Below are 15,136 nucleotides of genomic sequence, written 5' to 3'. Positions count from 1 at the left end.
CATCAGTCACACCATTTCACTTCCAATTTATCAATACATCCATAAATCAACAATTAGATAAACTAGGTAAAACGATTCTTCTTAATCCTTAGCTTAATTCCAAGTCTTTTAATCAATTCTTGATTATTGAAAACCACCAGTAAAACCTTTGACGCTTGAAAGCTTTGCCACTTAAATGAGAAGTTATTGTGTATAAATCAAAGGTGGTGGAAGAAATAGCGAGATTAATTAATAAACCATCTACATTTTTGTTGTCTTATGTGTCTTTCTTCACTTCCATTCCTCAATGAGCCTTCCGTCCTTGTTTTAGGAAGATGGGTTTCCTTCATAAATCAACTTGGAACATTTTACTCTTAGACTTTATACATAAATATGGTTAGACACTTCAATTTCAGATGATTATGACAATATGATGGTACTTTTCATATGCAAGACTTTATATTATAGCTGTTGTTATCATACATTTGTTTGGTCCACTGTTATTCAATGTATTTCTTTGAGGCTTTTGGATATCACATGCAAATAGGTGAGTTTACCATACTCAGATAATTAAATCTACCCCTAATTTTTTGTCCCTCAAGGTTTCATTCTTATATCCACATGCCTCCATGTGAATTCTAATTTTAGAGAAGGATAGTGGTCCTTCAAGAAAAGCACATATTACTGTCCCTGAAAGGCATTAGTTTTTGTTTGATCACCAATGCTTTTGCATGATAATAGTTATACCCCTCTTGCTTTGGCAAAATATGATCACATATTATCCATTTATAAGATTATGAATTTCCCCAAGTCCAATCAGGCTTAATTTAGTTTGATTTGACCTATTCAGTTATAGCGAAATTCATTATTTCGATTGTTTGGTGTGACAGCTAGCGATGTGTTTGGTTTTCATTTTCATATTTTTTAGTATTTTATGAAGGAAAATAGTAAAATCAGACAATGAAAATGAAAGACGAATTTTATTTTTCACTATTTTTTTTCTTTACAATATCCTAAAAACAAAATGAAAAACACAAACCAAACACATTATTGATGTTCATTAATGTATCATTCCATTCAAATTATAGATAAATATATCGTGTAAGAAGTACAGACACATTATTAACTTGCTTTGTTTATGTTAAAGACACAGGTAGTATTTATTTTGAGGTACTGAGACGGAGACTGGAAGGCTGAGATTTAGTATTATGTTTGTTGGCCAGAGACTGGTACTAAAATTTCAGTTTCTATTCCCAAAATTTCAGTATTTTAGTACCTCCAAAAAGTGGGGACACAGCAGACTGAAATTTTTAGGGATAGAGACGGAAACTTTAATAACATTTTATACCTAAAATACTCTCATTTCAATTAATTAATTCTAATTTTATCCTTTGTGAAAATTAAATTAGAGTTTCATTCTTATTTCAGTCTCTATCTTCCACTTTATACCAAATACTAAGACTTATTTCAATTTCTGAGTTCCAAACGCTACCTAAAACTAAACGATACTCGATTGACACACGTCTTTTTTACATCTCAATTTTTTCAAGTTCATAAGTTTCCATATTCATATCTCATATCTATGTTGGTACCACTAAACCTATTGATGCATATTGCAGGGAATTGAGCTGATGCATCAATACATTAATGCTCCTAAATTTTGTTTAGTCATTACTATTTCCTATAACTTAAACTTTGGTGGTTATATGTCACAACTAAGATTGTCCTACTGCAATTAAGTGTGGTCCGTGCATGAAAGAGATATGAACATTCAGATTATCCATTATGTAATCTATATTAATGACCAAATCTGCCTCATTATTTTGATTGAGACAAGAACTGTTACATTGTGGAAAATTCAAAAAATTCCATTTGATTTTAGAGTCTTTGAGTTTTTGGGGTAAGGGTGTCCCACTAAAAAAGAAAATTGATCATGTGTTCAAATTAAATGTGTGCATAAGAATCAAGAATGTCTCTAAATTGTGGGGTAGCATGCTATTGACTGCTGCTGGGTCCAAAATCAGTGACACATGAGGATTGAAAGAAAATTAAAGGGCATTTTTGAAGCTGATTTTAGTTTTATTTTTTATTTTTTATTTCAATTGACAAGGAATTAATTAAAATATTAATAGCTCAAAATCTAATAGAAGATATGGTTTCACCATTTAATCTATTGACCTTTCCATGGAAATTATGCTAAGAATTGAATTATATTGCTACTTACAAAATTGCCATGTGTTCTATGTTAGTATGTATGATCATATATATGTACATAGTGATCTCAAGTTCTTACTAAAAAAACAATCATAGTTTATTGATAATAGGGTTTATATTATGGTGACAGAAAAATAAAAAGATTAAACATTCAAATTAATTTCTACAGAATTTTAAATCAAATACTTTATTTTTTAATAAATTTTCATTTTCTAGAAATTTTTGGAAATTACCCTTTTTAGACAGTTTCTTTTCCGTTTTAAAGGGACACTAATTTATTCTTATAATGATACTAAAAATTTGACTAAAATCGACGAAAAAACTAACCTATCATAAAAATTTATTAAAAACAAAAGTCTCTGATCTAAAATTTATTAGAATCTATTTGCATGTTTACCAAAATAATGGAAATAACTAATAGCATGTTTGGTTTTTCTTTTGGAAAGCTTTATGTCATGCTTTTGGAGATCTTAAATGAAATTCAAAACATTCTATAAGAAGAAGGAAGCAATGCTTAGTCAAGAAGCATAGTATGTTCCTAAGGAAAGATTTATGGTTTCTTTTTATGTATTGGGTGCATGGAAACAATGAAGCCAAGAATAAAAACAATGCTTCCCTTTACAATAATAATCCATAATATTGGTGAAATAATTTTTACCTAGAAGGTGACTTGCCAAATCAGGAAAAGTGAAATGCTACCCATATATCAATCTTTTTTCTAAGGAAAGCATTTTTTATGTACCATTTTTATACAATGTACCAAGTAACTTACCTCTTATAACTTTCAAGCAATTTGTTTTTATCCAGCACAACTTTTATTATTATTATTATTATTATTATTATTATTATTATTATTATTATTATTATTATTATTATTATTATTATTGTCATTATTGTTGTTATTTTTATTTAGTTTGTTAAAATTTACTACTTGCTATAAATGGAAATTCACTTGGTACATGCTTGTACTTGTTTAAATGTTAAATCAAACTGCTTTCTATAAAATACAGAAGATAAATTCTATGATATTTTTATTATGATATTTAAATTGTTTGACTTATTTTTAAAAATAAAAAATAAAATATTTAAAATAAAATATAAAATATTTAAAATTTATTAAATATTATTTATTTATTTTTTTTAGTAAGTTAGGCATAATATTAGAAGTATCATAGCACTCGAGATGTTAATAGTTTTGTATTTTTTATAAAAATATATATAAACTTCAGCTTGGTAGGGTTAGATAGATGCAATAAATTTTCTCATCAAACAATCCAAATTGTTGAGAATTATATACCATTTTGATATGGTAAAACTGTAAAAGAATCATGTGATGTAAACATTTTCCAAACTTTAACTTTAAGAAAAGATTGCTTGCGTGGAGTGTGATATGGATAGTGGCAGCAATTGATTCACAAATAAAATACCCATATAGGCCTCATGATTAAGTCAAAAAAAAATTTTTAATCTTATTTTAAAAAATAAAAGATATGAAAGTTTGGAAAAATGGTATGCAAAATTGAAAGGTTGTGATAAGATCTTTTGCCTAGTTGCTATTTTAATGAAATAAAGGGAAAATAACCAAAAAAAAAAAAAAGTGAAAAACTTGAAAAAAATTTCTACCCCAAAGTGAAAAGTTTCACATCAATAATATCAAGCTTTCCCTTCAAGTTCTTGCCATCATCAATAAATAAATTGAGCAACAAAGTCAACTAAAGTGATTTCTTCATTGTGGGGGCATTGCATTGTTTTCATCTAAAAGCAACATTTATTTCATTTATTTCTCAAACCATATGATATGATCATATGATATCACATTAAAGGCTTCTAATTAATATATCTTATGCTGAATTTTATGTTAAGGTTTAATTTTCTTTCTGCTTTGCTTCACTTCAATGCCATTTGCTTCATTTTTTTTTCCCTTTCTTTTGCTCTACCAACTCCTTTTTTCTTTTCTTTTCTTTTTTTTTGATTCCAAACATCTAAAAAAAATATTTTACAAAGAGAAACAAGTTCTTTCAAATTCGGGAATGTGGTTCATTTTGTTTTTTACATATTAAACAGGTGAAAAATTAATATTATAAGCTTTTAATTTCATACCTTATTAATTTACTTTCCAATTTATTTGTATATGTTTCATAAACAAAGAGATACATCCAATCATAAGGCAACCACATAGAATGTATTGTAAATCATATAAATAAAATTCTAGTTTTATAATTAAGAAAAGTGATTAATAATATAATGATATAATAATTCTAAAAGTATTGAATAATGAAAAGGCCCCACATAAGATCTGTTTTAAGCTAAAAAAAAATAATATAAATTCCTTTCGCCAATAATATGTAATAAATTGAGACGTAATCATATATAATTTGTGTCTTTATATTGCTGTTTTTTTGTTTTCAAATTTTTTGAATTAAAAAAAAATAAAGTATTTTTTGTTTTTATTTTCTATTTTTATTTTTTTAATAAAATTTAATAAGAAATAAAAATTCAAAAAAAAAAAGAACTCATAGTGTCATATGACCTGGCTATGATTGATATGATCATAATTCATAAGTTAAAAATATCTTAAAAGTATGAGTGGATAAAGCTGGAGAAACTATATTGTTTCTATTATCCAACAACATTTAAAAAAAAGTATCTTTTGATAAAATTTACGGAATTTAAAATAACATAAAAAATAAATCAAAGTCTATTAATTAATGATTCCAACACTTTTTATAAAATCACACACACACACACACACACATATATATATGGTATTTTAAAAAAAATTAAAAGCTTGAATTCAAATGTGTGGATCACTAAGGATATTACATGTGTACAATAAATCTAGAGATGTACATACCTTTCATATTTTACCAAATTCTGAAAAAAAAAAAATAAGACAAAAAGGGAATTAAAACTAAAGATAATTTAAAATAACCCATTCTATATTTTTTTACCAATAATTTAATCTAATTTAAAATAACCGGTTTATTTATTCAGCGCATTATATTGTTTATTATTAATATCAAGGCATTCTTCTCTTTGAACATTAAAAACAAAATTGACATTAGATTTAAATTATTTGAATAAATATTTAAAAATGATTTCTTTATAAACAATAGAAAAACAGTTGAAAAGATATTTCATTACAAATAAAATCGTTAGTAATAATAATTATAATTGTTCATATCTGAATTTGTAAAATGAACTCAACAATACCAATCTATTATCAGTCAAGAGATTTATGCTACAATGACTAAGTCATTCATGAACTCTATAAATATCTCCACACTTCATGTATATTTAATTCAATTTACACTACATTCTGTTAAAAATCCTGCTGAGTTAAGAATTGGAATGTTTTACATGTACTTTCTTCTATTGTAGGCCCAATATCGTAATTTCAGATACTATCTCGACACGATAATATATATTTGAGTGAACTACTAATTCAATTTTTGTCTATTTTTTAAAATGAGTGACTCCTCAAGATAAAAATTAAACGATTTACTTTATTTTCTGTCTTTTATTTCTGTGACTCAATATAGTCTTACAGGTATTTTTTCATTAACTCTAAACGAAAAATGCTGACATGTCAGGTTCAGAAATGGATAGGAGTCTAATTATCTCTAAATTCAAATTAATTAGAGATTTATTTATCCTTATTCTCTAAGTTCAATTAAATTTAGGACAAGTTACAAAAATAAATCATTTGCATTTCAATTTTACCAGAATACAACATTTAAAAATTGTATAGACAAATAAATGCAACTTTCACATTATTATAAAAACCGCGACTGAGGACCAATGGATTAGGAATACATGTGAATCGCTAACCGTTAGAGGGATATAGCGGTTTACGTTTAAACACAATAAAAAAATCGCGACACTTCTCCAACGATTTCTTCACGAAGTCCAACAATACATAAACCGCAAAAAAGGTATAGCGGTTTATGCTTGATTATAATTTTAACTCTCCATCTTGTCGTAAATTCTATTCGTTCCGAGAAACTTCTGCATTAGCTTTCAGCAATTTGTCCATGTATGCAGGCTATCTGGTAAGAATGCATGCAAGAAGCAGGTGAAATTGTATTTGTTCCCAGTAGATGGTACCATAATTTGGTATGCCCTAACTTCTTATGTTTATCGATGTTATACACTTATACCCTCTTGCTTCTGAAATCGTTTCCTACAATCCCTTTAAAGTTGGAATTTTTTATGGACCAAATAAAGTAATGCTTCTGTTGGCATCACTTATCTCATATTATTTATTCCCCTGTGTAAAAAGATGTTAATTATTGCATTAGATGGTAGAGACAGTGATATAGCTAGCTTCTGACAGATTTGAAGCATATTCAACGATCAATATGATTTCTTTTTAGGTTTTTTTTTTCCCAATTTTTTTAATTTTCAAAATTTGTGAAAAAAAAATGCAATCTTGCTGCTAACATAGGTATTAATGGCATAATCATTTATCATTCAAAGATTGATTTATTTCATTGAAAAAGAAATTTCTGATAATTCAATTATGGATAAGGGACACATAGTTTATTATTAATAGTGGTGGTGGTGTTATTATTATTTGAAATAGGGATGAACTTTTATGACTTCTTTACTTTCATATCAAGCTTCACACTACAAGAAAAAGATCTATGGTCACGTTTTTTTCTTGCCACGCTTTAAAAGTGTAGCTTAAAGTGGTCAATGGTGACACTTTGTTGAGGGTGGCGATTGAATAGAGATTTGGCCACAATTTTTTTGCTACGCTTAAAAAGCGTGGCAAAAAGGATCTATGGCCACGCTTTTATGAGGGTGACAATTGGTTCGAGATTTGGCCACGCTTTTTTTGCCACGCTTAAAAAACGTGGCCATAGAGAGAAACAGGCACGCTTTAAAAGTGTGGTGATAGGATTTTGTTATAGTGATGTTTTAAAAGCGTGGCCGTTTCTTATAACTTTTTTGGCACGCTTCAAAAGCGTGGCCAAAAAGTTCCAAAAAAAAACTTTAACTTTTTGTTTCTAACAAAACCCTGATTCCCATTCCCCTAACCCTTATTCACGCAGCAGTGGCACCCCCGTCTGTCCCTAACCCTAATGTACTCCTCTTCCATCCTTCTCACGCTGACACGCAGGACGACAGCAGTGGTGGTGGGTTCGTTGTCGCTTTCATGGCGCCTTCACGAGTCCCAGCTACCGCGCTCTTCTCCTCCTCCTCCATCCTTCTCACGCAGGATAGTAGTGGCCGTTCTTCGCTGGCGCTCTCACTCTCGCTTCCAATAACACTCGTTAGTCAACCTCTCTCACAACCCCTCTGCCGGTGCTCCCTCCGCCAGAGAAAGGAAGAGATTAATGGCGACACTTGATTCAGATGCCAGATAATGCCTGTTGCTCGTGCTTTTTCTTTGCAAAAACTGATGGCTTCACTGCAAGAATGTCAAAGAAACGGGTAATCACACTATTCATGTGATTTCTTATGTAGTCTGTATTTTTGGCCCTTCAGGTGTGAACAATTCCAGTGGTTTTGAAACTTCCGTGTTTCATCCTTAACAATCAGCAGAAGATATTGATCGATTACATAATTCTTGATGGGGTCAATAATGAAGAGCAGCATGCCTACCAATCGGTACCTAGTTTCATATCTTAATGTATGCTAATTGTTTTGCACCTTGCATCTGTTTGTTTTTAAACTTGATCGACATTCCCAGTTATGTAATAAAAGTGTGCATATTGTCTCAACTATCTCGCAGGTGGTGAACTTAATACCTTTCAACTCTATTGGTATGTTGAGTCAATTCAAACCAACTACTGAGCAGAAAGTTTGGGCATTTCATAAAATTCTTAGAGGTATGTATAATATCCAAACAAAAATTCGGAAGCAGATGGGTCAGGACATAAGTGGTGCATGTGGACAATTGGTGGTTAATGTACCCGATAAGTCTCTCGGAAATGCCGAACCCCTAACAATCATAGAAGATCTTTTCATTTGATATGCCTTAACAAATTTAATTATAGTGCTGCATTTTAAATGTCTACTTGTGAATGTTCCTTTCTTTTGGTCTGCACAACCTTTCTTTTCTTTTCTTTTTTTGTTTTGCTTAACCCACCTGCTCACTTTGACTTTTATTTTGTTTTGCTTAACCTTTTCAAAATATAAGATTGCTTTCAATATTTTGCTTAACCCAACTGCACTACTTTTCCTTTCAATTTCACCTCTAATGGCACCACCACAACCCTAACCCTCTCTGTCTTTCGATGCCACCAAAGTCTTCCTCATCAACGCCTCAAATTCATTCCCACTTACACCAACACGGGACCCTCGCCATGTGTTGATGTCAATAACAACCAGTTAGAACAAGAAGAGCAAGATGATCTAGAGTTCCGCGTTGAGAAGGTAATATAATCAACAAAGTTAGTTTTCATGATCTTTATTTGACTTAGCATAATTGCTTTCTAATTTATTAGTGATGAAACTTTTAATTTGCAGATTATATATAGATGCCGCTTCTTGGTTATTTCTGGAGTCTTTGGTTATTTAATTGTGGAAATTAATCGTGAATCGGGTGACGATATTTTGGACTATTTAAAGAATTTCATTTTTGTTAATTGGTAGAGGACAAGCATAGAATTTATTATATATAATGTGACTTGTAATTTTAAACTCTTAAATTCCTTCCATTCTTTTATCCATATAAAAAGAGTGTCCTAGTGTTTTCTTTCTCCGTGGGACATATATATGGAGATGATGCTTTTGCCATTTGATTATTGCTATTATACTCTGGTTGAGAAATAAGAATTTTGAACTCGAGATATATTATGTATTTGAGTATTAATGTATAAAATAATTATAGTAAAAGTTATATATGTCACTAATTACTATTTGATTTGTCTTGTAATAAAAATTGCATTATATTTATAGGTTTGGTAATAAAAAAAGGACTACAAATTTATATTGTGCAGTGATGAAGGAAAAATCAGAAAAAAAATGTTTTTATTAAATTTGATAAGGCTATCGCCACGCTTTTAAAGCGTGGCCGTATCTCTAGCTATGGCCACGCTTTTAAAGCGTGGCCGTATCTCACACATATGGCCACGCTTTTAAACGTGATAATCCACAAAAGCGTGGCAAAAAATAAAGCGTGGCGATAGGTCACCAAAAGCGTGGCGATAGAGCAACCACCACCCTTTCAGATGTTACCCTTTCAAAAGCGTGGTAGTAGCTTAAAAAGCGTGGCAATAGAGTTGTTTTCTTGTAGTGAATCACCTTGGCCAACATTGTCTTGCTTTGTTATATAAATAGAAGACATGAAAATATCACTCAAATCTCCTCAACAATAGCTCAGCATTTTATTGATGAATCTTGGATCCATAAGGAAGGTTGCATCGGAGATGAAAGACAGGCATGCTCTAAAAGTATAAACTGCTATACTCCTCTCGTAGTTTATGCATTGTTAGACTTCGTGAAGAAACTGCTGGAGGGATGTCGTGGTTTCTTCTTTATTGTGTTTGAACGTAACCAGTGGTCCCCTCTAATGGTTTCTATAATAATGTGAAAGTTGCATTTGCGTATACAATCTTTAAAAGTTGTAATCCGATAAAATTGAAAAGAAAATAATTTATTTTGGTAACTTGCCCTTAAATTTACATATATTTTACTCAAAATCAATTAAAATTTTACGTATATTTTGAGTAAAATATATGTAAATTTAATTGAATTTTAATATACGCAAAATTTTAATTAATCTACATTATTCTTATATTGATAAATTTTTATCTATCTGTAATTTTATGACAATATGTATTATTAATAGATTAATAATATTATTGATATTTTGAGTTTGTTGAGTTTATAAACAGTCTATATATATATATATATATATATATATATATATATATATATATATATATATATATATATATATATATATATTATGTTTTATATTATGTTTTATTTTATTTAGTATTAGTAGTCTACTCATAGTGTATTTTAGTACAAAAATATCAAATAGAATTATTAATTTATATTAAAAAAATAAAAAAAATTAAATTTGTTATTACTCAAAAATTTTTTCGATATATCAAATAATGCGTTCATTAGTTTTCACTTTATTGTGAAAATTATCTAGATCATAATACTAATAGTATATCATAGGGTTATTATTATTAATGTATTAATTAACCGTATTTTAATGTTTACTATTTATATATTTAAAAGTTATGTTTGAGAATTATTTATTTAGTTTCATAATAATAATATTTTAAATTTAAATAATTTATTAATTAATTTATACTTATTATATCATATATGCAATAATTTATTAAAAAAATATTAATATAATGAATAAGAATTAATTTAAAAATATATTGTTTAAAGAATAAGGACAAATAAACTCCTAACCAATTTAAATTTAGAGACAATTAGACCCCTATCCATTTTTGAACCTGATATGTCAGCGCTTTCTGTTCAGAGTTGACGGAAAAACACCCACAAAGACCGCATTGTGTCACGAATGTAGAGGATAGAAATCAAAGTGGATCATTTTTATCTTGAAGAGTCACGTTGTCATTCTAAAAAATAAACAGAGATCGAGTTGATTGTAACGACCCAACTTCTAGCCTATCATGACCAAGGCTAGCAGCCAGGCGCTACTATTTAGCTGACTTTAGATACTTTAGACCATATATTAAGTGTATACATATGAGTCTGTAGCGCTAGTCGAGAATCGTGTATCTAGTTGCGCATATTGGAATAGCAGTTTCTGGAGATCTAGTATCAGCAGCAGCAGTAGTAATAATGGTAGTAGTCTTAATAATAGTGGTCCTTACCCTCGCTCTTGAATAGTCTTTTTAGAGGGTTAGCTCTTTTATTTATTTAATAATGTAGAACGAGTCCCAGTCTAGGATGCCTCTTGTGAGGCGGGGCCTGTAAGCATAATTGATAGAGTATGTACATAATATAGTAAGTAAATAAGTATGAACTTGTGTTTTGTGATGAAATTAAGCCTCCGGAAGTTTCATGTATGATATGAGTATGCTATGCTATGCTTTTCCGTTTCTTGTATTAACTGCTTAATTTACACTTATTCCAATATGCGAGACTAGATACACAATTCCTGACTAGCGCTACAGGTTCATATGTATACACTTAATATATGGTATAAAGTATCTAAAGTCAGCTAAATAGTAGCGCTTGGCTGCTAGCCTTGGTCATGACAGGCTAGAAGTTGGGTCGTTACAATTTGGTATCAAAGCAGTTCATCCTTAGTAGAGCATGGAGAATGGACTGACTATGCTTCACTTAGGGGTGGAAACAGACTAGGCCAGGCTAGGCTTTGCTCTTAACAGGCCTGACCTGTCATGTAGTCAATTGGAGGCTATAGGCCTTTTTAAAAGTACTAAGTCTGGCCTGTTATTTAGACCGGCCTGGCTTGAAGCCTGGTAAAAGCCTGATAATTTTTTTTTTTACAAAAATAAAAATATTATTTAAAAAATTATTTTTTAATAAACATATTTATATGTAATATGTCATATTTAATATTTATAAAAAAATTAAATTTTAAAGTATTTAAAATATACAAAACTATTTATAATTAAATATAATAAATTTAAAATATCTTATAATTTTGTTAATAATTAAAAAATTATTTATATATATAATTATGTATTAACAGGTCCAGGCAGGCCTGACAGGCCAATAAGGCTAATTAGTGAGCCTAGGCCTGACCTATTAACATAATAAGGCTTTTATAAGAGCTTGAGCCTGTGCCTATTTTATAACAGGCCAGGCCAGGCCAAACTCAAGCCAAGCTACAGGCCCCTGGCAGGCTGCCTGGCCTTTCTTCACCCCTAGCTTCACTGCATACTCTGTTTTTTTTATCATGCCACTAGGATATCTCTGATGATATAATCGCATGATTGTCTGTGAGCATATATTTTAGAAATGTTAGCACTTAAATTGGATATCTTAAGATTGATCACCTTAATGTTGATCGTTTGGTGTTAACAGGACCTCAATGTCTGCAAACAGGCGTAGCCCCCGTCAAGCGAGTCCAAGTTCTGAGCCGGCATTTGACCCGGCCGCCTTGCTAGAATCTATGACTGCAATGGTTGCAGCTGTGCGCGATTCTGTCGCTGCAACTAATAGAGCAGTGGAGAGAATGGAACGACAGCAGGAGAATGGTAATGGGAATGGCCACGGCAGTGGAAACAGATTAGAAAACAGTGTACCTGAAGGGGAAAGGCCAATGACTTTAGCATCTTTTCTTAAAGTTAATCCACCCACTTTCTCTGGAACCACCAACCCGACTGGGGCAGACGATTGGTTACGTGCTATGGAGCGGGTTCTGCAGGTGCAACTTGTCCCTGAAGGACAACAAGTGGAGTTTGCCACTTACATGCTAAAAGAGGATGCACAATATTGGTGGCAGGGAGTGAGCTAATTGTTAGGACACGGAGGCACTGAGATCACTTGGGCTGAATTTCGTACTGAGTTCTATAAGAAGTATTTCCCTCCGTCCGCCCATACCGCCAAGGAGTTGGAATTGCTACAATTAAGGCAGGGAAGCATGACGGTGGCTGAGTACACATGGAAGTTTGAGGACTTGTGTCGATTTTCTAAGGTATGTCAGGGAAATCTTGTGAAATATGAAGAGTGGAAGTGCATCAAGTATGAAGGAGGTCTTAGGGAGGAACTGATGGCTTCTGTGGGACTGATGGAGATTAGGAACTTTGCAGAGCTGGTAAAAAGAGTCAGTTGGCTGAGGAATGCGCCAAGAAGTTGGCAGTGGCCCAAGCTAATCGTCGGGATTTTTCCTCTAGGAATTTCAATAGAAACCTGGCACCACAAGGAAGGAACTTTAAAAGAAATGGTCAGCCACAGCACTAAGATCCACCCAGCGAAAACTCTAACTCTTGATTCCACCTGGGAAACCATAATCAGAGACAAGACTTGGGGAGGCAGCCACAGTGAGCTCAGGCAAGTCTGACTTGTGCTAAGTGTGGGAAGGACCATGGAAGCAGGCCATGCCAGCTTGGAGCGGGTGTTTGTTATAATTGTGGCAGGCCAGGGCACATAGCGAAAGATTGTCGCGTTAAGCGAAATGGACCAGTTCCCCCTCGACCTCAACAACAGTGTTTGCAATGGCCGCTGATGATGCTTCTGTGTCAAGTTCCCTCATCCAAGGTGAGTGCTCTGTAAACGGCAAGACCCTAATTGTACTGTATGATTCAGGCGCATCTCATTCTTTTATATCCATAGAATGTGCACGCATGCTAGGACTAGGAACCTCTCAACTTGAATATGATCTAATTGTCCACACACCCACCACACAAAATGCTGTGACCAACTTGGTTTGTAGATGTGTGACCTTCATCATTAAAGAGAAATCATTTACACATAACCTGATTTGTTTGCTTTTGCGTGGTATGGATATCATCCTAGGACTATATTGGTTGTCTGTGTATCATGTCCTTTTTGATTGCTTTAAGAAAACCGCTTTAATTTCGTCTGTTAGTATGTCTGTTACTTCCCATAGTTACTATCTAAACTCAGTAATAGTGAACCTTAGTGGGAGAGAGAGTAGAGGTTTTGTTCTCTTAGCGGCTAGCTCGACTGAAAATGAACAATAGAGCAAATTTCGATAGTAAAGGAGTTTCCTGAGGTTTTTCCAGACGATATTCCCGAGTTTGCTCCACAATGCGAGATAGAGTTTACCATTGAACTGGCACCGGGAGTGGGACCGATCTCGATTGCACCTTATAGAATGTCACCTCTATAACTCAAAGAATTGAAGTCACAACTAGAAGAATTAATGGAGAATAAATTTATCCGACCCAGTGCATCGCCATGGGAGCACCAGTACTACTAGTAAAGAAGGATGGTAGTATGAGGTTATGCGTTGACTATCGACAACTGAATAAGATCACTATCAAGAATAAGTACCCTCTTCCAAGAATCGATGATTTGATGGACCAGTTGCGAGGAGTTTCGGTTTTTCCAAGATTGATTTTAAGGTCGGGATACCATCAGATCCAAGTCAGAGAATCAGATACACAAAAGACTGCTTTCAGAATCAGATATGGTCACTATGAGTATACCGTTATATCTTTTGGACTGACAAATGCCCCTACCATATTCATGGACTACATGAACAGAATCTTTCACCCGTGCTTGGACAAGTTTGTAGTGATATTTTGATTTACTCAAGGACAGAGGAAGAGCACGAGGAACGCCTAAGAATGGTGTTACAAATTCTGAAGGAAAAGAGATTGTATGCCAAACTCTCTAAGTGTGAGTTTTGGGTGAAAGAAGTTAAGTTTCAGGGACATGTAGTATCAAATGGAGGTATAGGAGTGGATCCTGCTAAGACAGAAGCAGCTTTAGAGTGGGAGCAACCTAAGACAGTCATCGAGATTCGAAGTTTCCTCAGGCTAGCTGGATATTATCAAAAGTTCATCAAAAGATTTTCACAATTGGCTTTACCACTAACTCAACTCACTAGGAAGGAGGTACCTTTTGTTTGGACGGATGAGTGTGAAGAAAGCTTCAAGACCCTCAAGGAAAGGTTGACGACAGCACCGGTGTTAATTCTGCCAGATCCCGAAGGACCATTTGAGGTTTTCTGCGATGCTTCCTTAAAGGCTTAGGGTGTGTGTTGATGCAAAAGAGGAATGTGGTAGCCTATGCGTCAAGACAACTCAAACCTCATGAGTGAAACTATCCAACTCACGACCTAGAATTGGCAGCTGTAGTATTCGCTCTCAAGATCTGGAGGCACCTCTTGTATGGAGTCAAGTTCGAGGTTTTCTCCGACCATCCACAAGAGCTTGAAGTACATTTTTTACCAAAAGGAACTCAACATGAGGCAAAGCAGATGGATGAAATTCTTAAAGGACTACGACTTTAAACTAAACTATCATCCCGGGAAGGCAAATGTGGACGCAGACGCCCTTAG

The 15,136-nt window shown here is 32.7% G+C and overlaps 1 protein-coding gene across 1 annotated transcript; it reads left to right on the top strand.

Annotated features, from left to right (window-relative positions):
* The first annotated feature begins 12,748 nt into the window (after positions 1-12,748).
* LOC107626845 (uncharacterized) lies at positions 12,749-14,828 on the top strand. The gene is made up of 3 exons (XM_016329738.2): positions 12,749-13,158; positions 13,245-13,365; positions 14,337-14,828. Exons 1-3 carry the CDS (start codon positions 12,749-12,751, stop codon positions 14,826-14,828), a joined length of 1,023 nt encoding a protein of 340 aa, XP_016185224.2.
* The last annotated feature ends 308 nt before the right edge of the window (positions 14,829-15,136 follow it).

Source organism: Arachis ipaensis, chromosome B2 (assembly GCF_059453495.1).
Source record: "Arachis ipaensis isolate K30076 ecotype BB chromosome B2, ASM5945349v1, whole genome shotgun sequence".
Classification (NCBI taxonomy): domain Eukaryota; kingdom Viridiplantae; phylum Streptophyta; class Magnoliopsida; order Fabales; family Fabaceae; genus Arachis; species Arachis ipaensis.
The sequence above is the reverse complement of the archived record's forward strand: the minus strand, read 5'-3'. Positions and strand labels throughout refer to the sequence as shown.